Below are 27,267 nucleotides of genomic sequence, written 5' to 3'. Positions count from 1 at the left end.
CAAGATGTTCAAACCACTCCAGACTCAGCTAGGGGCTGGCTTCTTGAATTTCTCACGTCAGTCATCAGCTAACCTAAATTGTTTTCCTATCATGTACTGGTCTCTGTACAGATTCTGGGGCTAGACTAATGAATAAGATAGAAAATGATCTCCCAAACGGGGCTTATTTTATGTAAGAAGGGCCTGAATAAATAACTGGTATAAATTCTGATAGCGTTAGTTGCTTTCAAGAAAAGAAAATGAACACTAAGATAGAGAAGACTCTTGAGAGTCCCTTGAACTGCAAAGAGATCCAACCAGTCAATCCTAGAGGAAATAATCCTTGAATATTCATTGGAAGGGCTGATAATGAAACTGAAGCTCCAATACTTTGGCCATCTGATACGAAGAGCTGACTCATTGGAAAAGGCCCTGATGATGGAAAAGATTGAGGGCAGGAGGAGAAGGGGACCACAGAGGATGAGATGGTTGGATGGCATCATTGACTCAATGGACATGAGACTGAGTAAGCTCTAGAAGATAGTGGAACCCAGAGGAGGCTGGAGTGTTGCAGTCCGTGGGGTTGCAAAGAGCTGGGCACAACTTAGAGACTGAACAACAGCAACTTGGATAGAGAACAGTGTGGGCAGTCTGCTGGTTCAGCTGAAGTGTTCACAGAAGGCTTCTCAGGGGAGACCTCAGGCTTATTTCCTTGTGCCAATAAGGCAGTAATACAAAGATGTGGCTCAAGGGCATTTTAGGCAGAAGGAAAAGCACATGCCAGGAAACATGCTTGAATTGTTCCCGGGTGAGACGGTGATCAAATCTCATTGAAGATCTATCAGTGGTGTCCTTGATTGTCAATACCACCTGTATGAGAAGTCCTGTGCTTCTGTAAAATGGTATGTCTCCTGACCCACCAGACTAGCTGACCTGCCCAATGGGCTTGTCTATTGGCATCTTCAATGGAACAGTTCAAAGGGAATGTTTCCCCTTCCGAGCTTAATCCGTTCTCCTCTTGCGTTCCACGTCCCTGAAATGATGGGTTTCTTGAGACAGATAACTCCCTGTCTCCCAGGCCTTCTGCCCTAACCAGCCACAGAGTTGCTTCCACTTCATCTCCAGCACAGTGAGACTCTGGAGACTGCACTCCATCTCTCGGTCGCCTGCCAGTCCAAGCCCCCATCATCCTTTATGTGGACAGCATCTACAGCCTCCTCCCTCTCTCCGCCCAGTTCTCGAGTGTAAGTCAGAGCTTCTCACCTGAGCATCTTCAGTGGTTTCCTGTCTGGTTATCACTTCCTCTCGAGCTGCACTGAGATGGGTGACTGGGCCTTCTTTTCTCGGTTCTGTATCTTCCCATCCGAGAAGCTTGACTTTTGTGTTTCACTGAGCAGGGGGCTTATTCTGTTCACCCCACCCTTAGCTAACTCCACTGCCCCTTTAAGTGCCAGCAGAGGCCAGTGCCGCCCCCATCCTAGATGTGGTCTTCGCCCCCTCTGTCCACTACTTACTAATGCCATTCTGTTCTTTTCTCCACAGCACCTTTCAGTTTGTGACAGCAACTGGTGCTCTAGGGTTGTAATGTCTGATGCTTTCTCTGTGAGGTCTTCTCCCTAAACCTCCTGGAGGCTAAACCAGAGGTTCCCTGTACTGGGTGTTCAATCAATACTTTGCTGAGTGGATAGTGAATAACTAAATGGGATTGGCTGCAATTAACTTGCTATTTCTAAGTGTTATTTCCATGGTGATTTTGATTACTCAAAAAATCATTTGAATTGTTTGCATCTTATGAATAAAAATGAGGAGTTTGTTCAAAAAAAAAAGTTAACATCTATTGTGGGCTTTTAAATGTATCACAATAGCACTGCAAGAAACAAGTGTAAATACTGTGAAAACAAAATTTCAAATCCACTTACTGCTAAGTTGAAAGGCACAATTTCCAATACAACCAGTTTGTTTGAGAGACACTAAGCCCTGTGTTTTTGAATGACAGTTTCAAATTTGTGTCCCTTAGCCTCTGGTTGTACTATTCAAATCATCTTTTTCTATTTCTTTTTCTCTTTTTACTTTATGAAAGCTTTTTTTTATGTTGCTTTCAGTAGAATATCATTTTACCTGCATTCTTTCTGTGTCTATCATGGGATATTTTCCATTTTCTTAGTCTTTTATAAAATAAACTTGTGTTATAACAACCCTCAATGAAATTTCACTGAGGATGGGAATCACAGAGACAGACTCATGGAATATTAGAGTTGAAAGAAAACACAGAAATAATTTAGCCCAAGGAGTTTACAGCAAAAAAAAAAAAAAAGGAGAGGAGCAAATATTGGTAGAAGTATTCTTTTTTATTATCAATTGCTTGGCATACTGCAAAGCTAAGACGTTAAACCCTCACAATAATGCTTCATGGAAGATATTTTAGGTGAGAAGATGGAGGTTCATAAAGGCTCAACAGCAAGCCTGCCCAAGGTCCCACAGGCATTAAAGCATCTGTGTTTGACCCCAGATCTACCACCCACCACACCTTGAAAGTCACTTAACCTTTCTGGGTTTTACTCTCCAGAATGAAAAGTGAAGGACTTGACTACATTTTTGTTTAATTTTTCATCACTAAATTTCTGTGTCTAAGACAAAATTTCCATCTTATTTTTCAGTTTACATCTTATAATAATGATGCCTGTCTGCTTTCCCTTTTTTTAATCCCAAATTATGTTTGTTTCAGCATGAAAGATGTTGCCAAATTAGCCTAAATGCTATTCTTTTCACCATTTACCATTTGTAAGAAAATGTAAAATGTTGATTAAGTGTACTCCTGTGGTATTTACTATTTAAGAAAGTGAAAAATCCAAAGTTAAAGAAAACATTTCAAAGTCAATACTTTTGACTAACTATATACAGATCTTCCTTAACAAACAATGGGGTCATGTCCCGATAAACTCATCATAAATTGAAAATATGGTTAAGTAGAAATGCATTTGGTGCACCTAACCTACTGAACTTCGTGGCTTAACCCAGCCTACCTTCAACATGCCCTGGACACTAGCCTTGTGTAAAATAATCCAAAACAAAGCTTATTTTACAGTGAAGTGTCGAATGTGTATGCTAAGACACTTCAGTCACGCCTGACTCTTTGCAACCCCATGGACTGTGGCCCACCAGGATCCATGGGAGTCTCCAGGCAAGAATACTGGAGCAGGTTACCATTTCCTCCTTCTGGGGGAATCTTCTCAGCCCAGGCCTGGAACCCACATCTCTTATATCTCCTGCATTGGCAGGCAGGCTAGCACCACCTGGGAGCCCATGTCATTTTTTGAAAAGGGTACTTAAAGAGAAAAACAGAATGCTGCTGGCTCCAGGCTCTCTATATGAGCAGTTGACCCTCACAATTGTGTGGCTGATGGGAAACTGAAGCTGCTGCTGCCTACCAGCATCACGAGAGCTGACCACATATTGATTAATGCATATCTCTTTCACACCACTATAAAGTCAAAACATTTTAAGTTATATCAGTTGTGACTTGGGGACCATCTGTAGTTCATATATATTTTAGGTTTCAGATTATCAGTACATGTAACTAAACACATCCACATATGCATAGAGACAGCAGCACACCAGGCTCCCCCGTCCCTGGGATTCTCCAGGCAAGAACACTGGAGTGGGTTGCCATTTCCTTCTCCAATGCATGAGAGTGAAAAGTGAAAGTGAAGCCGCTCAGTCGGTCTGACTCCTAGTGACCCCATGGACTGTGGCCTACCAGACCCCTCCATCCATGGAATTTTCCAGGCAAGAATACTGCAGTGGGGTGCCATTGCCTTCTCCACACACAATGAAGAAGAGATCTAAACGTCATGTGTACATGATAAGTGAGACTCCTCAGATGGGGAGTTTGGGGGAGGATGGAAACACGCATATGCGTGACTGAGTGCCTTCGCTGTTCACCTGACACTAACACAGCATTACCCGTTAACCTGCTATGTCCTTGCTGTTCAGTCGCTAAGTCACACCCAATTCTGCAGCCCCATGGACTTCAGCTCACCAGGCGCCTCTGTCCTCCACTGTCTCCGGAAGTTTGCTCAAATTCATGTTTACTTAGTAAGCTGGCTATACTCCAATACAAAATAAAAAGGTTTTTTAAAAAAGAATCTATAGTGCAAATGAATCTAATTTGAATCACTTTTCTCTATACCTGAAATGAACATAACAGTGTAAATCAACTATACTTCAATTTTTTTTTTTTTTTTTTTTTTTTTTTTGTGGAAATGAGGAATCTCAGTCAAACACATTTTCACGGTTTGACATCCGCCTCAGTTCTGGACTTGGGTTCTCTGTATTTCTGAGTCCTCCATGCCTTTGCTCACATGTTCCCTTGCCTGGTGTCCCCCCTCCCCACCAGCCCTCCACTTCTCCCTACATAGCAGGATCCATCTACCCCTCAAGACTATCAAGTCCTTCCAGCAAAGATTAGAGCTACTATCTTTCCTTTCTTCTCTGCTTCTTAATCTTTCCAACATTCTCTTTTTCTTCTTTCCTTCTGGGACCTCCCACTTTACTTCTTTGTCCTTTTAATTATCTTTTTTTCTTTTATTTTTTAAAGGCTATTTTCTAGAGCAGTTGTAGGGGTACAATTAACTGAGAGGGAGGCACAGAGGTTTTCCATCTATACCCTGTCCGCACACAGGCACAGCCACCCCACTTTCATTACCCCCAACAGATGGTGCATCTGTGGCCAAGGATGAGCCCACCTGGACACACTGCCATCACCTGAAGTGTGTGGGTCACAGTGGGGTTCACACCTGGTGGTGTACATTCCGTGAGGTTAGACACAGGTGTGGTGGCGTGTACCCACCACAACAGCATCACACGGAGCAGCTTCACTGCCCTAACAGCCCATTCAGCTCCTCTCCAGCCCCTGACCCCTGGCAATCATGCATCTTCCACTATCTCCAAAGTAACTTGAGACTGTGTGTGTTTTCAAATAACCGTTAATATTCTGTAAGAAATGTTTTATAGTAGTCAAAAAATTCACTGCTGTTTCTTAATTTTACATTTGCAAAACATCTAAATAAGGTTCAGAGTGAAATTACACATACAAATTTCTGAGATAATGAGAATTTTAGGAGTGACCAAACCAGTTTCATTTACCAATATGTTAATGCTAAACTCTGCATTTCAAAAAATTATCAGAGAATTTGAGTTCTGCCCTCCTAGAATTCATAAAGATATTCTAAGCATTCTCTTATTATATAGAATTTTTGTAAACACACATTAATAATGTTGTATAATATAAAAATATATGGCCAATAAACCATTTGTATTAAATATTAATTATTGTCAATATTTATATATTTAACTATTTTATATAAGTAAATATGAGTTATTAACATATATTTGATTGGAATATTTATATCTATTTAATATTTATTTAATTAATTTAAAATTAGTAACATGAATACATATATAAACATAAGTGAAACTAAATAATTCATAAAATGCATGATATATGCTGATGCCATTTACATTCACTGTATTAGTCAGTATTTACTTAAATACAAGCTTCTAAAATCACTTATAATCTACTATGAGAAAGAAATTTTTTATAGGTGCTCATTACTAGATAATTAATATTTCCTATTTTTTTAATTTAGTAATTGACAAATAAGGTCTTACAATTTAAATGTATTATCTTCAAAATAAAACATTTAAATACCTATATTTAAATGTAAATATAAACTAATTTTATATATTCATATATATGTATATATATAGTCCTGCAATCAATATATATACATATATAGTCCTGTAATCAATTATACTGTACATTGACTTTGAGCTTTTTCCCCCTTTTATCTCATATTTTAGGGTTATTATGCTAGTATTTTAGATCCTATGCAAAATAGTAATATTAATCGACCTGGTCACATGCTGTCTTTCCTGTTAGAAGACCAGGAATGATTAGGTATCCTATAAGACATCTCTGAGTAGCCCTAAACATTATTCATGAGTCCTAAGTCCAGAGTGCTTACATTTTCACAGAGACCAGTGCAGAAGCGACATGCAGGAGACCCCAGGCTAAGGCAGCTCGGTCCTCAGCTGAGGGTCACTCTGCACCTGTAGGGGCCAGTGGTGGTCTGAGACAGCTCCTCTGGGTGCTGCCAGGATACATCCTAGTAAAAATCTCGGAGGATGCTGTGGAATTGTACAGAGATGAGGACCACTCTCAGGGATCTTATAAAAGCTTCAGTGCTGTTAATTTGTACCAATTTGGTACTAGCATATTCTTATATTTATTTTTATTTGAATAGCAAATAAACACCTTGATTTAACTTGAAAATGCATAAATGAGATAATCCCTCTCTGAATGTTTATTGGCTGCCATAGTGATTGTAGCAGTTGGAGGATAATTTTTAATATTATCTCACATATAAGAAATTCACTTGGTTGTCCCTCTGTCAGAAAAGCAATTAATTAAAAGAAGTGTTAAATGTTCAATATTAAAGAGAAATAAAACTTAACAGTGAGAGAATTTGGAGTATTTAAGATTACCTGGAGCATCAGATCCTTGCAGGTGGTAGTTGGAATAATATTAGAAAGACAGGAAGTTTTGAATGCTGGCCAAACAGTCTATACATATTGTACAATAGAAAGCAGATAAACATTGCTTGAAAGAGCTTCTCAATAATGCATTTATTATATTAGCATAGTTTATTGCATTATGATATAAAAATAAACTACAGTAACCTAAGAGAGAGTTTAAGATAATGGCCTTAACTGGAAATAAGAGAACTCAGGTAAGATCAAAATATAAAAATTATGCTAGTGGGCATTCAATTTCTAGTGTTTTAAAAGTTAAAGAATTAAAGTATGCAATAATGAAAGAGAGAGAGCACCCAGGTAAAAATGTCTGATATTGTGTTAAATTAAACACATTGAAAATACAGCCTAGATGCTCACAGATAAAGGCAGTTGTATGTGTGTGTTTCGTTCAGTTCAGTTGCTCAGTCGTGTCCAACTCTTTGAGACCCCATGGACTGCAGCACGCCAAGCCTCCCTTTCCATCACCGACTCCCGGAGTCCACTCAAACTCATGTCCATTGAGTCAGTGATGCCATCCAACCATCTCATCCTCTGTCATCCCCTGCTCCTCCTTCAATCCTTCCCAGCATCAGGGTGTATTCAAATGAGTCAGCTCTTTGACAAACCATTGGAATTTCAGCTTCAATATCAGTCTTTCCAATAAATATTCAGGACTGATATCCTTTAGGATAGAGTGGTTGGATATCCTTGCAGTCCAAGAGACTCTCAAGAGTCTTCTCCAACACCACAGTTCAAAAGCATCAATTCTTTGGCGCTCAGCTTTCTTTATACACCAACTCTGACATGCATACATGACTACTGGAAAAACCATAGACTTGACTTCATGGATATTTGTTGGCAAAATAATGTTTCTTCTTTTTAATATGCTGTCTAGGTTGGTCATAACGTTTCTCCCAAGAAGTAAGCATCTTTTAATTTCATGGCTGCAGTCACCATCTTCAATGATTTTGGAGCCCCAAAAAATAAAATCTGCCACTGTTTCCACTCTTTCCCCATCTATTTGCTATGAAGTGATGGGACTGGATGCCTTGGTCTTTGTTTTCTGAACGTTGAAATTTAAGCCAACGTTTTAACTCTCCTCTTTGACTTTCATCAAGAGGCTGTTTAGTTCTTCTTCACTTTCTGCCATGAGGGTGCTGCCATCTGCATATCGGAGGTTTTTTATATTTTTTCCAGGCTCTTGGTTCCAGCTTGTGCTTCATCCAACCCCCCATTTCTCATGATGTGCTCTGCATATAAGTTAAATAAGCAGGGTGACAATATACAGCCTTGATGTATTCCTTTTCCTAGTTGGAACCAATCTCTTGTTCCATGTCCAGTTCTAACTGTTGCTTCCTGACCTGCATACAGATTTCTCAAGAGGCAAGTCAGGTGGTCTGGTGCTCCCATCTCTTGAAGAATTTTCCACAGTTTGTTGTGACCCACACAGTCAAATGCTTTGGCATAGTCAATAAAGCAGAAATAGATGTTTTTCTGGAACTCCTTTGCTTTTTCAATGATCCAGCAGATGTTGGCAATTTGATATCTGGTTCCTCTTCCTTTTCTAAATCCAACTTAAATATCTGGAAATTCATGGTTCACATATAGTCAAAGCCTGGCCTGGGAAATTTTGAGCATTACTTTACTAGCGTGTGAGAGGAGTGCAATTGTATGGTACTTTGAGCATTTTTTGGCATTGCCTTTCTTAGAGATTGAAATGAAAACTGACCTTTTCCAGTCCTGTGGCCACTGCTGAGTTTTCCAAATTTGCTGGCATATTGAGTGCAGCACTTTCACAGCATTATCTTTTAGGATTTGAAATAGTGCAACTGGAATTCCATCACCTCCACTAGCTTTATTCATAGTGATGCTTCCTGAGGACCACTTGACTTCACCTTCTAGGATGCCTGGTTCTAGGTGAGTGATCACACCATCATGATTATCTGGGTCATGAAGATCTTTTTTGTATAGTTCTTCTCTGTATTCTTGCCACCTCTTCTTAATATTTCCTGCTTTTTTTAGGTCCATACAATTTCTGTCCTTTATTGTGCCCATCTTTGCATGAAATGTTCCCTTTGTATCTCTAATTTTCTTGAAGAGGTCTCTAATCTTTCCCATTCTATTGTTTTCCTCTATTTCTTTGCACTGATAACTGAGGAAGGCTTTCTTATGTCTCCTTGCTATTCTTTGGACCTCTGCATTCAAATGGGTATATCTTTCCTTTTCTCCTTTGCTTTTTGCTTCTCTTCTTTTCACAACTATTTGTAAGGCTTACTCAGACAGCCATTTTGCTTTTTTGCATTTGTTTTTCTTGGGGATGGTCTTGATCACAGTCTCCTGTACAATGTCGCATACCCCTGTCCATAGTTCATCAGGTACTCTCTCTATCACATCTAGTCCCTTAAATCTATTTCTCACTTCCACTGTATAATTGTTAGGGATTTGATTTAGGTCATACCTGAATGGTCTAGTGGTTTTCCCTACTTTCTTCAATTTAAGTCTGAATTGGGAAATAAGGACTTCATGATCTGAGCCACAGTCAGCTCCTTGTCTTGCTTTTGCTGACTGTATAGAGCTTCTCCATCTTTGGCTGCAAAGAATATAATCAATCTGATTTCAGTGTTGACCATCTGGTGATGTCCATGTGTAGAGTCTTCTCTTGTGTTGTTGGAAGAGGGTGTTTGCTATGACCGGTGTGTTCTCTTGGCAAAACTCTATTAGCCTTTGCCCTGCTTCATTCTGTACTCCAAGGCCAAATTTGCCGGTTGCTCCAGGTGTTTCTTGACTTCCTGCTTTTGCATTCCAGTACCCTATAATGTAAAGGACATCTTTTTGGGTGTTAGTCCTAGAAGGTCTTCATAGACCCATTCAACTTCAGCTTATTCAGCATTACTGGCCAGGACATAGACTTGGATTACCATGATATTGAACGGTTTGCCTTGAAATGAACAGAGATATTCTGTCATTTTTCAGATTGCCTCCAAGTACTGTATTTTGGACTCTTTTGTTGACTATGATGGATTCTCCATTTCTTTTCTTTCTTTTTTGAAATGTTATTCTTTTAATCCATTTGACATCCCAGATAGAATAACTCCTTCCCTTTCTTAGGACCAGCACCACTATAGATAACATGGACATGTTAAACTAAATAGATCTGTCCACGTTTGCAGCACCCGATCCTATCTTAGACCAATGTGGCAAAAACTGCCCGTGTGTAAATCCTTAGTCTTGGCTGATATTGTTCCTCTCCACAAGTAAGCTCATATCGAACTTGGTTACTCCCCAAAAGTTTTTTTATTTTTTATTTTTTTCTTTAATTTTATTTTATTTTTAAACTTTACAATATTGTATTGGTTCTGCCATATATCGAAATGAATCCACCACAGGCATACATGTGTTCCCCATCCTGAACCCTCCTCCCTCCTCCCTCCCCATACCATCCTCTGGGTCGTCCCAGAGCACCAGCCCCAAGCATCCAGTATCGTGCATCGAACCTGGACTGGCGACTCGTTTCATATATGATATTATACATATTTCAATGCCATTCTCCCAAATCATCCCACCCTCTCCCTCGCCCACAAAGTCCAAAAGACTATTCTATACATCAATGTCTCTTTTGCTGTCTTGTATACAGGGTTATTGTTACCATCTTTCTAAATTCCATATATATGTGTTAGTATACTGTATTGGTGTTTTTCTTTCTGGCTTACTTCACTCTGTAAAATTGGCTCCAGTTTCATCCACCTCATTAGAACTGATTCAAATGTATCCTTTTTAATGGCTGAGTAATATTCCATTGTGTATATATACCATAGCTTTCTTATCCATTTATCTGCTGATGGACATCTAGGTTGCTTCCATTTCCTGGCTGTTATAAACAGTGCTGCAGTGAACATTGAGGTACACGTGACTCTTTCAATTCTGGTTTCCTCAGTGTGTATGCCCAGCAGTGGGATTGCTGGATCATAAGGCAGTTCTATTTCCAGTTTTTTAAGGAATCTCCACACTGTTCTCCATAGTGGCTCTATTAGTTTGCATTCCCACCAACAGTGTAAGAGGGTTCCCTTTTCTCCACACCCTCTCCAGCATTTATTACTTGTAGACTTTTGGATCACAGCCATTCTGACTGGCGTGAAATGGTACCTCATGGTGATTTTGATTTGCATGTCTCTGATAATGAGTGATGTTGAGCATCTTTTCATGTGTTTGTTAGCCATCTGTATGTCTTCTTTGGAGAAATGTCTGTTTAGTTCTTTGGTCCATTTTTTGATTGGGTCATTTATTTTTCTGGAATTGAGCCGTAGGAGTTGCTTGTGTATTTTTGAGATTAGTTGTTTGTCCGTTGCTTCATCTACTATTATTTTCTCCCATTCTGAAGGCTGTCTTTTCACCTTGCTTATAGTTTCCTTTGTTGTGCAGAAGCTTTTAAGTTTAATTAGGTCCCATTTGTTTATTTTTGCTTTTATTTCCAATATTCTGGGAGGTGGGTCATAGAGGATCCTGCTGTGATGTATGTCGGAAATGTTTTGCCTATGTTCTCCTTTAGGAATTTTATAGTTTCTGGTCTTACATTTAGATCTTTAATCCATTTTGAGTTTATTTTTGTGTATGGTGTTAGAAAGTGTTCTAGTTTCATTCTTTTACAAGTGGTTGACCAGTTTTACCAGCACCACTTGTTAAAGAGATTGTCTTTAATCCATTGTATATTCTTGCCTCCTTTGTCAAAGATAAGGTGTCCGTATGTGCGTGGACTTATCTCTGGGCTTTCTATTTTGTTCCATTGATCTATATTTCTGTCTTTGTGCCAGTACCATACTGTCTTGATGACTGTGGCTTTGTAGTAGAGCCTGAAGTCAGGTAGGTTGATTCCTCCAGTTCCATTCTTCTTTCTCAAGATCGCTTTGGCTATTCGAGGCTTTTTGTATTTCCATACAAATTGTGAAATTATTTGTTCTAGCTCTGTGAAGAATACCGTTGGTAGCTTGATAGGGATTGCACTGAATCTATAGATTGCTTTGGGTAGTATACTCATTTTTACTAAATTGATTCTTCCAATCCATGAACATGGTCTATTTCTCCATCTATTAGTGTCCTCTTTGATTTCTTTCACCAGTGTTTTATAGTTTTCTATATATAGGTCTTTAGTTTCTTTAGGTAGATATATTCCTAAATATTTTATTCTTTTCGTTGCAATGGTGAATGGAATTGTTTCCTTAATTTCTCTTTCTATTTTCTCATCATTAGTGTATAGGAATGCAAGGGATTTCTGTGGGTTGATTTTATATCCTGCAACTTTACTATAATCATTATTAGTTCTAGTAATTTTCTTGTGGAGTCTTTAGGGTTTTCTATGTAGAGGATCATGTCATCTGCAAACAGTGAGAGTTTTACTTCTTCTTTTCGAATTTGGATTCCTTTTATTTCTTTTTCTGCTCTGATTGCTGTGGCCAAAACTTCCAAAACTATGTTGAATACTAATGGTGAAAGTGGGCACCCTTGTCTTGTTCCTGACTTTAGAGGAAATGCTTTCAATTTTTCACCATTGAGGATAATGTTTGCTGTGGGTTTGTCATATATAGCTTTTATTATGTTGAGGTATGTTCCTTCTATTCCTGCTTTCTGGAGGATTTTTATCATAAATGGATGTTGAATTTTGTCAAAGGCTTTCTCTGCATCTATTGAGATAATCATATGGTTTTTCTTTTTCAATTTGTTAATGTGGTGTATTATATTGATTGATTTGTGGATATTGATTTGCAGATATTGTAGAATCCTTGAATCCCTGGGATAAAGCCCACTTGGTCATGGTTTATGATCTTTTTAATGTGTTGTTAGATTCTGATTGCTAGAATTTTGTTAAGGATTTTTGCATCTATGTTCATCAGTGATATTGGCCTATAGTTTTCTTTTTTTGTGGGATCTTTGTCAGGTTTTGGTATTAGGGTGATGGTGGCCTCATAGAATGAGTTTGGAAGTTTACCTTCCTCTGCAATTTTCTGGAAGAGTTTGAGTAGGATAGGTGTTAGCTCTTCTCTAAATTTTTGGTAGAATTCAGCTGTGAAGCCGTCTGGACCTGGGCTTTTTTTGCTGGAAGATTTCTGATTACAGTTTCAATTTCTGTGCTTGTGATGGGTCTGTTAAGATTTTCTATTTCTTCCTCGTTCAGTTTTGGAAAGTTGTACTTTTCTAAGAATTTGTCCATTTCTTCCACGTTGTCCATTTTATTGGCATATAATTGCTGATAGTAGTCTCTTATGATCCTTTGTATTTCTGTGTTGTCTGTTGTGATCTCTCCATTTTCATTTCTAATTTTATTGATTTGATTTTTCTCCCTTTGTTTCTTGATGAGTCTGGCTAATGGTTTGTCAATTTTATTTATCTTTTCAAAGAACCAGCTTTTGGCTTTGTTGATTTTTGCTATGGTCTCTTTTGCTTCTTTTGCTTTGATTTCTGCCCTAATTTTTAAAATTTCTTTCCTTCTACTAACCCTGGGGTTCTTCATTTCTTCCTTTTCTAGTTGTTTTAGGCGTAGAGTTAGGTTATTTATTTGACTTTTTTCTTGTTTCTTGAGGTATGCCTGTAATGCTATGAACTTTCCCCTGTGGACTGCTTTTACAGTGTCCCACAGGTTTTGGGTTGTTGTGTTTTCATTTTCATTCTTTTCTATGCAAATTTTGATTTCTTTTTTGATTTCTTCTGTGATTTGTTGGTTATTCAGCAGGGTGTTGTTCAGCTTCCGTGTGTTGGAATTTTTAATAGTTTTTCTCCTGTAATTGAGATCTAATCTTACTGCATTGTGGTCAGAAAAGATGCTTTGAATGATTTCTATTGTTTTGAATTTACCAAGGCTAGATTTATGGCCCAGGATGTGATCTATCCTGAAGAAGGTTTCATGTGCACTTGAGAAAAAGGTGAAATTGATTGTTTTGGGATGAAATGTCCTATAGATATCAATTAGGTCTAACTGGTCTATTGTATCGTTTAAAGTTTGTGTTTCCTTGTTAATTTTCTGTTTAGTTGATATATCCATAGGTGTGAGTGGGGTATTAAAGTCTCCCACTATTATTGTGTTATTGTTAATTTCTCCTTTCATACTTGTTAGCATTTGTCTTACATATTGCGGTGCTCCCGTGTTGGGTGCATATATATTTATAATTGTTATATCTTCTTCTTGGATTGATCCTTTGATCATTATGTAGTGACCGTCTTTGTCTCTTTTCACAGCCTTTGTTTTAAAGTCTATTTTATCTGATACGAGTATTGCTACTCCTGCTTTCTTTTGGTCCCTATTTGCATGGAAAATCTTTTTCCAGCCCTTCACTTTCAGTCTGTATGTGTTCCCCGTTTTGAGGTGGGTCTCTTGTAGACAGCATATGTAGGGGTCTTATTTTTGTATCCATTCAGCCAGTCTTTGTCTTTTGGTTGGGGCATTCAACCCATTTACGTTTAAGGTAATTATTGATAAGTATGATCCCATTGCCATTTACTTTATTGTTTTGGGTTTGAATTTATACACCGTTTTTGTGTTTCCTGTTTAGAGAATATCCTTTAGTATTTGTTGGAGAGCTGGTTTGGTGGTGCTGAATTCTCTCAGCTTTTGCTTGTCTGTAAAAGCTTTTGATTTCTCCTTCATATTTGAATGAGATCCTTGCTGGGTACAATAATCTGGGCTGTGGGTTATTTTCTTTCATCACTTTAAGTATGTCTTGCCATTCCCTCCTGGCTTGAAGAGTTTCTATTGAAAGATCAGCTGTTATTCTTATGGGAATCCCCTTGTGTGTTATTTGTTGTTTTTCCCTTCCTGCTTTTAATATTTGTTCTTTGTATTTGATCTTTGTTAATTTGATTAATATGTGTCTTGGGGTGTTTCTCCTTGGGTTTATCCTGTTTGGGACTCTCTGGGTTTCTTGGACTTGAGTGATTATTTCCTTCCCCATTTTAAGGAAGTTTTCAACTATTATCTCCTCAAGTATTTTCTCATGGTCTTTCTTTTTGTCTTCTTCTTCTGGGACCCCTATGATTCGAATGTTGTAGCATTTAATATTGTCCTGGAGGTCTCTGAGATTGTCCTCATTTCTTTTAATTCGTTTTTCTTTTATCCTCTCTGATTCATTTATTTCTACCATTCTATCTTCTAATTCACTAATCCTATCTTCTGCCTCTGTTATTCTACTATTTGTTGCCTCTAGAGTGTTTTTTATTTCATTTATTGCATTATTCATTATATATTGACTCTTTTTTATTTCTTCTAGGTCCTTGTTAAACCTTTCTTGCATCTTCTCAATCCTTGTCTCCAGGCTATTTATCTGTGATTCCATTTTGATTTCAAGATTTTGGATCAATTTCACTATCATTATTTGGAATTCTTTATCAGGTAGATTCCCTATCTCTTCCTCTTTTGTTTGGTTTGTTGGACATTTATCCTGTTCCTTTACCTGCTGGATATTCCTCTGTCTCTTCATCTTGTTTAAATTGCTGAGTTTGGGGTGTCCTTTCTGTATTCTGGCAGTTTGTGGAGTTCTCTTTATTGTGGCATTTCCTTGCTGTGTGTGGGTTTGTACAGGTGTCTTGTCAAGGTTTCTTGGTTAGGGAAGCTTGTGTCAGTGTTCTGGTGGGTGGAGCTTTATTTCTTCTCTCTGGAGTGCAATGAAGTGTCCGGTAATGAGTTATGAAATGTCTATGGTTTTGGGGTGACTTTGGGCAACCTGTATCTTGGAGCTCAGGGCTGTGTTCCTGTGTTGCTGGAAAATTTGCTTGGTATGTCTTGCCCTGGCACTTGTTGGCCCTTGTGTGGTGCTTGGTTTCAGTGTAGGTATGGAGGTGTTTATTGAGCTTCTGTCAATTAATGTTCCCTGGAGTCAGGAGCTCCCTGGAGTTAGGGTTTGGACTTAAGCCTCCTTCTTCCAGTTATTGGTCTTATTTTTACAGTAGTTTCAAAACTTCTCCTTCTATACAGCACCAGTGATAAAACATCTACGTTAAAGATGAAAAGTTTCTCCACCGTGAGGGTCACCCAGAGAAGTTCACAGCATTACATGGAGAAGAGAAGAGGGAGGAGGGAGTTAGAGGTGACCCGAATGAGATGAGCTGGAATCAATAGAGGAGAGAGTGGGCTAGCCAGTAATCACTTCCTTATGTGCACTCCACAATTGGACCACTCAGAGATGTTCATGGAGTTATACAGAGAAGAGAAGAAGGAAGAAGGAGACAGAGGTGGCCAGGAGGATAAAAGGGGGAATGAAAAGGAGGGAGACAGATCCAGCCAGTAATCAGTTCCCTAAGTGTTCTCCATAGTCTGGAACACACAGAAATTCACAGAGTTGGGTAGAGTAGAGAGGGGTTAGGGAATAGACACAGGTGACCTGGTGGGGAAAAAGAGAGTCCAAAGGGGGAGAGAGCAGTCAAGCCAGTAATCTCGCTCCCTAGTGAATAATGGGTCCTGAAGATTGGGTTCTTAAAGGTACATAATTGGTAAGAAATACATAAAAGCAAAAATTAAAAATCTAGAGTAGAGTTTGGAATTTCAAAAATACAATGTTAAAGAAAAGAAGAAGGAAAAGAAAGAGAGAAAAAACAAACAAACAAAAATAAACAAAGTCGCAAAAATTATAAAGAAAATATAGGTACAAAATTGATAACAAATATCAAAAAGCAAAAGTTAAAAATCTAGAGTAGAGTCTGGAATTTCAAAAATACAATGTTAAAAAAAAGAAGAAAAAGAAAGAGAGAGAAAAAAGACAAACAAAAACAAAGTCACAAAAATTATAAAGAAAATATAGGTACAAAAGTGATAACAAATACCAAAAAACATAAATTAAAAATCTAGAGTAGAGTTTGGAATTTCAAAAATACAATGTTAAAGAAAAGAAGGGAAAAAAAAGTCACAAAAATTATAAAAAATATATATATGAAGTTTGCTTTAAAAAGAAATAGGGTCTTTTTTTTTTTTTTTTGCAAAGTAATAGTAGGTTATAAAAGTGAAAATTAAAGGAATAATAGAGGACTTAAAAAATTTTTTTAAAATTAAAAAAAAATAGAAAGAATGATTGTAAAAGTAGTAAAAATATATCTAGGACTTTCTCTGGTTTTGTTGTGGGTATTGTGGAGTCAGTTCATTTTCCAATAGTTCCTTGGTCCTACTTATATTTCTCAAGATCTATAGGACCCTTCCTATGTATTCAGTACTAACCACAGGGTTTTAATCTATTGCCTGTAGCTTTCAAGGCGGTTCCCTCTGTTATAACTTCTTCTGTTTGCTGGTCTCTTCAGTGTCTGGTTTCCGCCCTGACACAAAGGGGATGGTGGTGGACACTTTTTTTTTTTAGGCTCACTTGTTCAGTCGTGCTGTGGGGAGGGAGGGACACTGCAAACAAATAACACTGGCGTGTGCTCGCAGTGCCTCAGCCACACTGGGCCTGCCCCCGCTCATGGAACGAGTAGCCTCCCTGCCCACACTGCTCAGGCTCTAGGTTGCTCCGCCAGGAACCATCCGTGGCCGGCCCTGGGCAGCTTGCATCTCCCAGGTCTAAGCAGCTCAGGTTCAGGCACTCGGGTAGTCCTCAGAGACGCAGACTCGGTTGGGCCTGAGTTTTGTGCCCTTCCCAGGTCCAGCAGCTCAGGTGATGAGGTGTTTGGCCAGCGCAATTGCTGCGACTTATCGCCTCCCCACCGCTCGGTTATCTAGGTGTACAACCGGCACACATTCTCAGGTGGATGTTGACCGTCCAGACCACCAAGAAGTTTTAGTTAGCGAAAAAGCCTTCTTACAGTTTTGTAGATAATGTCTCTCTGGGGCTGTGATTGCCCCTCTCCGGCTCTGGCTGCCTGTCACTGGAGGGGGACGGTCTGCAACCAGCTATCTCTGTACAGTCTTTTGTTCTGTGTGCGGGCCTGGCAGTGTCTTAGGTTAGGGCTGGCTTTTCACGTGGTAGACATCCCACAGTCTGGTTTGCTAGCCCAAATTAGTTTGCTCAGATAGCGCTCAGGGTATTCAGGCCAGATCCTTACTCTAAGCGATGCAGCCCGCGCTGTGCCTCCCTGCCCAGCCCCTGCTTGCTAGTGGCGGGTGCAGGCATCTGCGCTGCTTCTCCGCTGGGGGAGGTACCGTAGGGATCGTAACCTGCAGGTTTTAATTGTTTATTTATTTTTCCTCCCTGTTATGTTGCCCTCTGTGCTTCCAAGGCTCGGCACAGATTTGGCAGTGAGAAGGTTTCCCGGTGTTTGGAAACTTCTCTCTTTTTAAGACTCCCTTCCCAGGATGGAGCTCCGTCCCTTCCTCTTTTGTCCCTTTTTTTGTCTTATATGTTTTTTCCTACCTCTTTTCGAAGAGATGGGTTGCTTTTCTGGGTGCCTGATGTCCTCTGCCAGCATTCAGAAGTTGTTTTGTGGAATTTACTCGGTGTTTAAATGTTCTTTTGATGAATTTGTGGGGGAGAAAGTGTTCTCCCCATCCTACTCCTCTGCCATCTTAGCTCCTCCCCTTTCTTCATTTCTTCTAAGGGGGTTTTGCCGGCAGTAGTAGATACAATGTTCGAGTTAAATTCTCCCATTCCAGTCTGTTTTAATTTGCTGATTCCTAAAATGTTGACTTTCACTCTTGCCATGTCCTGTTTGACTACTTCCAATTTGCCTTGATTCATGGACCTAACACTCCAGGTTCCTATGCAGTATTGTTCTTTACAGCATCGGACCTTGCTTCTATCACCAGTCACATCCACAACTGGGTGTTGTTTTTGCTTTGGCTCCATCTCTTCATTCTTTCTGGAGTTATTTCTTCACTGATCTCCAGTAGCATATTGGGCACCTACTGACATGGGGAGTTCCTCTTTCAGTATCCTATTATTTTGCCTTTTCATGTTCATGGGTATTTCACTATCCATCCATTAATCTGAGGTCCAAACTACTTCAGATCAAAGATGTGTGTCTTTGGCAACTTATTTCTATGTAAACTATACATTTGAAACCCTAATATTGTGATAATAAGAATTTGTTATCAGAAATGTCAACAATTCTTGTTTCACCTATTTCTATGTTCAGTCACTCAGTCATGTCCGAATCACTGTGACCCAATGGACAGAAAGTCGTGGTCAAATCTTTGTGTCCTTCACCATCTCCTGGAGCTTGCTCAAACTCATGTCCATTGAGTCAGTGTTGCCATCCAAGCATCTCATCCTCTGTTGTCCCCTTCTCCTTCTGCCTTCAGTCTTTCCCAGCATCAGGGTATTTTCCAACGAGTTGGCTCTTCAAATCAGGTGGCCAAAGTATTGGAGCTTCAGCATCAGTCCTTCCAATGAATATTCAGGATTGATTTCCTTTAGGATTGACTAGTTTGATCTCCTTGCAGCCCAAGGGACTCTCAAGAGTCTTCTCCAACACCAAAGTTCAAAAGCACCTATTCTTTGGCCCTCAGCCTTCTTAGCGGTCCAACACGCACACCCATATGTAACTATTTGAAAAACCATAGCTTTGACCACATGGACTTTTGTTGGCAAAGGAATGTCTCTGCTTTTTAATACACTGTATAGATTTGCCATAGCTTTTTTCCCAAGGAGCAAGTGTCTTTTAATTTCATGGCTGCAGTTAGCATCTACAGTGATTTTAGAGACCCCCCAAAATAAATAAAGTCTGTCACTGTTTCCATTTTTTCCCCATCTATTTGCCATGAAAGTGATGGGACTAGATGCCATGATCTGAGTTTTTTGAATGTTGAGTTTTTAGCCAATTTCATCTTCATCAAGAAGCTGTTAGTGTCTATGAAGCTTGTCAGTATATGCTTATCATTCTGGGATCAAAGCTGACAGCTGGTAGAGACAGTGCATATATTCAGTAGAAAGAAAAAAATATCAAAAATTCTATTATGCATATGAAAATGTCCCATGTGATGCTCTTTAAGTGAAAACAACCCTGTTATAGCTAAATGAAGGAAATTACTACAATACTGAAATATTGTGGAAATGAACATTTAATCAAGGTATTGGCTTTTGAGGAAAGAGTAATACGGATGCTTCATTCTTACTGTGATAAAGCATCTTGCAAATCAAAAAAGGGAAGTGCCTTAAAAAGTAGGTGTTGCTTTTTATTTCAGTAAAGCCTGAGTCCAATAAATGTTGAAATAACAAATATCAGTGTTGACTTATGCAAACTGATTTTAGCAGAAAAGCAATATCCCATAAACACACATGCCTAGCATGGGTTTTTTGACATCTAAAGGTCATTGATACAATGGAGATATTGCTACCTGAGAAATTTCAACTGTGTTTTGTGTAACAAGGTTCCTGATTGTTATGCAACTAGAAACATATGTCACCTCTCTGAAAGTTTAAAATGGTTAGAATTAGTCTCAAAATTAATCCAGCTGAAATATGTCTTTAGGTTTCTGAAGAAATAAATATCAACAATAAAAATATGCTATAATAAGTCACAGGAGCAATATCACTAAAAAGTGTGAGTTGACTTAAATGACTTCTATTTTGGATTATTAATCCAAAGGTATATTGCTGCTACTGCTGCTAAGTCACTTCAGTCGTGTCCGACTCTGTGCGACCCCACAGACGGCAGCCCACCAGGCTCCCCTGTCCCTGGGATTCTCCAGGCAAGAACACTGGAGTGGGTTGCCATTTCCTTCTCCAATGCATGAAAGTGAAAAGTGAAAGTGAAGTCACTCAGTCATGTCTGACTCTTAGCGACCCCCTGGACTGCAGCCCACCAGGCTCCTTTGTCCATGGGATTTTCCAGGCAAGAGTACTGGAGTGGGGTGCCATTGCCTTCTCCAAAAGGTGTATTAATATAAACTAAATTTTAACTTTGAAAAATGACATCTTACATGAAGATTTAATATTCCAGTCAATTCGTTGTTCTAGTGCTCTGAATGTGGCTAATGGTCTCATGTGGAAAGCCTGTGAATCTGGTCTTTTATACTGCAAGAAAATTGCCACCAGATGGCATTTGAACTAAAGCCTCATGGTTGGGACCATATGGCTTCCCATGTGTATGCTTGACTGGGTGATAACAGATGAATACACCTTTTTCCTTTACTTTTTGGTTCATTTTTAATATAAAAGGAATTTTATTATTAAGAATTTTAAAATTATTTTTAAAAGCCTCACTTTAATTTGCAAAGGCCTTTAATATGCACTATCTCATTATCTTACTGGAGCAAATGTAAGAAAAGAAACCTGGATCTGTCATCAATTGAGTGATAACTCTGTCCTCAGTTCTTTCTTGGAAAATGGGTTTGACATTATCTCCTCATGAAATGGTTGTAAGGATTCAGTTTAAAATGTGTATAAATGATACACGTAGTTTCTAGCCAAGATTAAATTGGCTTTAATTTAATCTTAAGTAAGGTTTAATTTTACATTATCATCATCATCATTCTTAGTACTTTATTTCTAATTACTTCTGATTGTTTCACTAATGTAAATCTTGTCTCTGCCACTGTATTTGTTTATGATATCCTTTTTCATATAAGTAATTTGTGTATACTTCTTTTGTGTTGATTGCTTCCTTTACTAGGGCACCAGTCTAGCTATATGATTTGTTCAAAAAACAAATATGTGTTGAATTTGAATTGATGATCGCAAGACATGTCCTCAAAGACCAGGATAATTTTCACTACTGAGCCAATCTTGTGTCCACTCACCCATAAGGGGTAAAGCCAAACTGTTGACACTGCGTTGTGGTGAAGGAAAGTGTAGCATTTATTGCTGGTGCCAAGGAAGGAGTCCTGATGGCTAGTGCCTAAAAGGCCTGAACTCCCCAAAGTCTTTCATGAAAAGGTTTTTAAAGACAAGGTGAGGGGAGGGAGGTTTATGGGTGTGTGATCAACTCATGGACATTCTTCTGATTGGTTGTTGGTAAGGTAATTGGGAGTCAGCATCATCAAACTTCTGGTTCCAACCAGTATGTGCTTGTGGTCAGCATGCAGTTAACCTCTTCCCCCTGGTGGGTGGGGCTTTCATTATCTTCAAAGCAGCTCAAAGGACATGGCTCCAAATGTTAGCTGTCTCTTAGGAGGAACTGAAGGTCCTTGACTTTGTTTACTGGCTAAAGTATTATTTTTTGTCTTGCTTGACTGTTTTCCTTTCTTCCTACATTTTCTCACTTCTCTAATTTAGTTTATTATTTTGAACTTGGGGAAGACTTAAGAGGCTCAAGTGTTCTATGGACAAGAAGAAGGCAGAAGACATGGGGGGATCTGTCCTGGGAAGGCCCTGTAGGGTCTGGCTCAGTTACAATTTAATAGGAAAAGCATGCTCCTTATTGCTCTACATACCTCATAGGAAGCTTGTGAGGGTCTAATGAGATAGTGTAAAAGCCAACATGCTATGAAAGAGTTATTTGATTATGTACACATTAATATAATTTCCACAGTTTAAATCTAAATTCATTCAAAGTCTTTTACAAACTATCTGATTTGTATCTCTTCATCCACATGTATAATTTTACATCTTACATTACTATTAGTTAATGATGGGTCATGAAACTACCTATTGAATATTCTAGTTTTGATTTTAAATTCTAAGGTTTTGACTGAAGTGTCATATATTTGTTAGTATCTATGGCATGTGTCCTATAATATTTGGTAAGATATAATTTGACAAAATTAGAGTTAAAATGATGGTAAGCCCAGGAAATCCTCTCTTTTGAGAATGTTTCTCTGCGGCATCAGGATCCTGCTTGAAGCAGATATATCACCGTCATTCTTTGTAACTTTAAGCTTCTGTTTTGAAAGGCATTAATTGCTGATGATGCTGATGGAATGGGTAGTTGAGTTTGAGGGACTCAATGTTTTCTTGTACATAACGTGTCACCATGGATTTCTATCATTATCCTGTTACACGCCTATCTCTGTTTGAGAAAATCAAACATATTTAATATTTATCTCTCATTTTTTTGTTATCTTCCTTCCATCTGCAAACTATTCAGACTTACCTATTTCATTCAGTGCACTCGGAGAATTCCAAATAAGCACTCTTTTTTTTGACTAAGTAAGCAGTTTTGACATTATCTTTGAAAAAGATCCAGAATATTTTGAGTTGATTTGTGTGGGTTCCTTCAATTTGTCATTAACTTTTTTTACTATCCATGTGAGGAAAAACAGAGACAGTATAGAGGTAGATCTTTCTAAGCCTTTAAGTTGTTGATAGCTCAGTTGGTAAAGAATTTGTCTGAAATGCTGGAGAGCCCAGTTCAATTCCTGGGTCAGGAAGATCCACTGAAGAAGGGATAGGCTATCCACTCCAGTATTCTTGGGCTTCCCTTGTAGCTCAGCTGGTACAGAACACACCTGCAATATGGGAGACCTGGGTTTGAACCCTGGGTTGGGAAGACCGCTGGAGAAGGGAAAGGCTATCCATTCCAGTATTCTGGCCTGGAGAATTCCATGGACTGTATAGTGATGGGGTCACAAAGAGTCGGACACGACTGAGCAACTTTCACTTTCACTTTACTTTTGCTTTAGACCAGTGTGGTACACTAAAATAGTCAAGTAAGAACCACACTAATGTGGACACTTCCTCTGTAAACAGTGATAGCCATTCACCTTGAGGAGGATGACTTGACACAGTAATAACTGTTTTACTTGAGCAAATGTGGGAGTTATATAGCTGATGATGGTGGAAAAAATATGGTGAAAGTTAAATTCTTTATTGAGGTTTGAATAAGTTCAAGAGAATAGAAGAGGAACTAAAAAAAAAAAAAAAAAAAAAAGAATAGAAAATAAATTTTAGAGATGTTTTAGTAGACCACTGACTACAGATTAAAAAACCTGTATTGTAACAAGAGGGTACCAAGAGTTACAAATTTGAAATTCAAGCATGATAAGGCCCAGAGTGAAAAAGAGATGATCACTACTAGCTAACAGAAAGGTCTTCCCAGAAGCATTCCTGCAGGCTTCTTCTCATGTGTCCTTGTACTGAATGTGGTCACAAGACCACTATTGAATATTCCTGGAAAGAGAGCATGTCACCTTGATTAGATTAGACTACTCAGATAGTGGGATGGTTACTGGAGAAGGGGCCACTCTAACAAGCAAATGAATCCTTTAAAAACTAATCTGTGATTGTACAACATCCTAGCAGGAGGAAAGATTCTTTATACACAGATTCAAAAAATAAATCAGGACACTGCACAAGAAAATTGTTATTTGTTTGACTTAAATGATAAGCATTCTTCATGTTTACAATATAATAAGTAATTTTATGTGAAATATCTCTTGTATAGATCTTAATAGATAATTAACACTTCCATTTCATCCATGGAAGTGAATGAAAGCTATCTTCTATATAAGCTAAGCTGTTTATGGCATGATGCTCTTTTTTTTCCCATCATGCTATTAATTGTAAGTTGTCATAAAGGTGATCTTAATGAGAAAATGTTAATTGTATTAAGACTTCTTTAGTAGAAGAAAGAGTTCCAGCTGAAGATTGTTGGCCTTCTCTGTAAAAGTATGTTTTTTAAGAATAAGAGTAGATTTATTTTATTCTAGCTAAACTGTCTGAATTCTTAAAAGAAATCACGTTAAGGCATCATCATTAAAGAGCCAAATCTGTCTAATATAATGTCATTATATGGATACTTCCTGAGCAGTATCATCATGTTTCTTTCTATTACAGTAACGCAAGGAGGTGTGGCTTTGGTCTCCGACATGTGTCCAGATCCTGGGATTCCAGAGAATGGCAGAAGAGTGGGTTCGGACTTCAGGTAGGAGAAAAAAGTATTTATTTCCATAGCACGTTACTTTCTAACTCATTATAATTTCATGCTGTAGTTTTAATTATCTTACCTTTTGATTTAAAGGTGCAACTTCTTAATTATCATGCAGCTATAATATCTGTAGAATTCTAAAACACATTGAGGTGGAAAATTCCAGATACTCCAGAGTCTGTTCCTTTCAGTGTATAAGCCAGTAGTAAAAATCCAGCTTGATGGGTCTGAATAAAATTTGTGTACAAGACTTTTTTTTTCTGATTTTAATTTGCTACTGTCCCATATAGGCTTTCCTGGTGGTTCAGTAGTAAAGAATCCACTTTCCAGTGTAGGAGACACAGGAGATGTGGGTTTTATTCTTGGGTCAGGAAGATCCCCTGGAGAAGGAAATGGCAGTCCACTCCAGTATTCTTGCCTGGAGAATCTCATGGACAGAAGAGCCTGGTGAGCGATAATCCATGGGGTCACAAAAGAGTGGATACAACTGAACAACTAAACGACAACAACACCTTCCTATGAAAAGAAAATTGTTAAGTGTTAGTCACTTATTTGCCGGACTCTTTGCAACCCCATAGACTGTAGCCCTCCAGTCTCCTCTGTCCATGGGATTCTCCAGGCAAGAATACTGGAGTGGGTTGCCATTTCCTTTTCCAGGGGATCTTCCTCACCCAGGGATTGTACCCTGGTCCCTTGCATTGCAGGCAGATTCTTCATCATCTGAGCCAATTCTAATGTAGTTTATTGTTTTTAAAAATAGATAATGAAAAATTTAGCTATAGTCATAATTATTTCCTTAAACTTTTATAATAATGAATGTGAGTGTCAATCAATGCAGTTTATGAAAAAAATGTTATGATTCATTTTATTAGATTATGATTAGTAGACTGCTTTATAGTTGATACATTATGAATAAAGTAACGATTATAATAGTGATTTCTTTTTAGAGTTTTGTCTTTAATTAGTTCAATAAATTGAACATTCTCTAGCTTACAAGATGAATACTAGTATTAGAAGTAAGCTGCAAAGTCAAAGAGTAAAGAGGAGCAAGAGCAAGTTTTTCTTCCTTATAATCTCATTATTTTTGAAAAAGAAACAGAAAAAGAGAGTTGAGCCTGCTAAAGTGAGCTGAAAATTGAATGAGAGCAGTGATACTTTTAGAGTAGGAAGAAGAAATGTTACTCGGTGAAACTGGAGTAGCAGCGTCTCTTTTTTATGACTAGAGGAAATAATAAAATTGTAGAGTGGCTGTAACGAAGTTAGTAAAATGACATAAATATATATATATATATATATATATATTTACATATATATATATATTTACATGAAAAGGAAACACAAGTATAGATGTGCTACTGAAATACTTTTGACAATAGCATTTTTCTTATTTTAAATGGAATAGACAACTGGAATGGTTACAGTTGTTGACTGAACACACACACACAATTTAAAGAGTTGTGAGTTAAGTTTTATTTGGGGCAAAATGAGGACTGCAGCCTGGGAGACAGCACCTCAGAGAGCTCTGAGAGACTGCTCTGAAGAGGCAGTGGGGGAAGGTCAATACATAAGATTTCAGTGAGGGGGGAGTTCAGTGCAATCAAATGCTTACTTTAAGAAAGATTCTCTGTTAGTCACAAGGAACTGATGGCACCATGAAGGGATTTAGCGTTTTTCTAGATATGAAGAGATGCAAGGACTGGGATTATTAAGAGAGCATGTAATTTCCTCAGTTCTGTCTCACTACAGCAAAAATTTGAAGCGATGGGTGGACCAGTGTTATAGCTCAGCTTTATTAGGAAAAAGAAAGGATGGTTCATCCTCTGAGGAGTGAGGGTGGGCAGACCCAAAAGCCAAGAGAAGAGAGCCCCCTGGCTCAATTTTGGCTCCTCCTTTTGTATGTTGTTTCTCCTCCCCCTGGGCCTGCCCTGTGTAAACTGGGCTAGCCAGGAGGGCCGTCTATTTTACCCGAGGTCCTCACTCTGGTCCTTGGGCCTTCCTTTGATCTATTTTTGCGGGCTTTTCCCTTCTTTGTCTTTTAGCCATTTTGGACTCCTTTTCCTATTCTAACTGCCTGAAGGATCATGAAATCAGTTCCTGAAAATATCTAGCTATCTAGACCAGTTCCGCGGGATGCCCTGGAGCACAGAGAGCCTCACTCCACCTGAACCCCACAGGCGGCAGGGGTGCTGAAGGCCAGCTGCAGCACAGGGTTCAGTCTCCACAGAGGCAGATGGCAAGTGCCCATGCTGCTGCTCTTCAGCCCCTGGCGATGCTCTTGGCACATGCCAGTTTGTAGCTGACACAATTTAAATGTCGCAAATATTGAATATACCTTAAAGTGGTAGTATTTTAGTTCAGGTTCCTTTGGAGCAGAGCCTCAGATAGTGGCTCTGAAGTGAATTTTTTTTTTGGAAAAGGGCTCTCTGGTTATGGGGAACAAAGAAAACAGGATAAAGAGAATAGAAGGCTGAGCAGGAAGTTGATTTTAACTACAGGTTAGCTTCCATCCCAATCCAGGGGGAATTCCAGGGCAAAAATTATCCACTGTTTTTGCCCATTGCCCTTGCCTTTCATCATTGGCTTCCTACATTAGTGTCAAGGAAGTTCCTGGAACAAAAGTAGGTTATGAGCAGTTATTAGCACCCCAAGGGGTATTCTGTGTCCTTCATGTGGTGTCTTTATGGGTGTGGCGGTCAGCTAAGAAAGAAAACTACTGATTTCAAATGTAAAACAGCCATCAGTGGAAGACATTCAGGAACATGATTAATTTAAAATGATGCAAATGGTTGAAATTTGCAGTCTTGCTAGAACCCATAGAGCATATTTGTCCTGAGGATTCCTTTCTTATCTCAGAAGTAAACTTCTTCTTCTTTCTCCCTTACCTGGGGTGGGGGGCAGGGTGGGGAGCGGGGAACTGTTCTCCAGGCCTTGCTTCCAAAAAACCTTATACATCTCTCCTCTGGGTTGGAGCATCTGCATTATTGTTTTACACACCATCTTCCCCTA

The 27,267-nt window shown here is 38.8% G+C and overlaps 1 protein-coding gene across 1 annotated transcript in view; it reads left to right on the top strand.

The window, feature by feature from the left end:
* The window catches only part of CSMD1 (CUB and Sushi multiple domains 1), a 2,070,704-nt gene that overhangs the window by 1,438,202 nt on the left and 605,235 nt on the right, over positions 1-27,267 (top strand). The window contains exon 8 of the mRNA XM_070781602.1: positions 24,171-24,258. Within this exon, the coding sequence (XP_070637703.1) occupies positions 24,171-24,258 (88 nt within the window). The remainder of the gene's footprint in view (positions 1-24,170; positions 24,259-27,267) is intronic.

This window comes from Bos indicus, chromosome 27, assembly GCF_029378745.1.
Source record: "Bos indicus isolate NIAB-ARS_2022 breed Sahiwal x Tharparkar chromosome 27, NIAB-ARS_B.indTharparkar_mat_pri_1.0, whole genome shotgun sequence".
Taxonomy (NCBI): domain Eukaryota; kingdom Metazoa; phylum Chordata; class Mammalia; order Artiodactyla; family Bovidae; genus Bos; species Bos indicus.
Note: the sequence above shows the minus strand (reverse complement) of the source record. Positions and strands in the feature narration are given on the sequence as shown.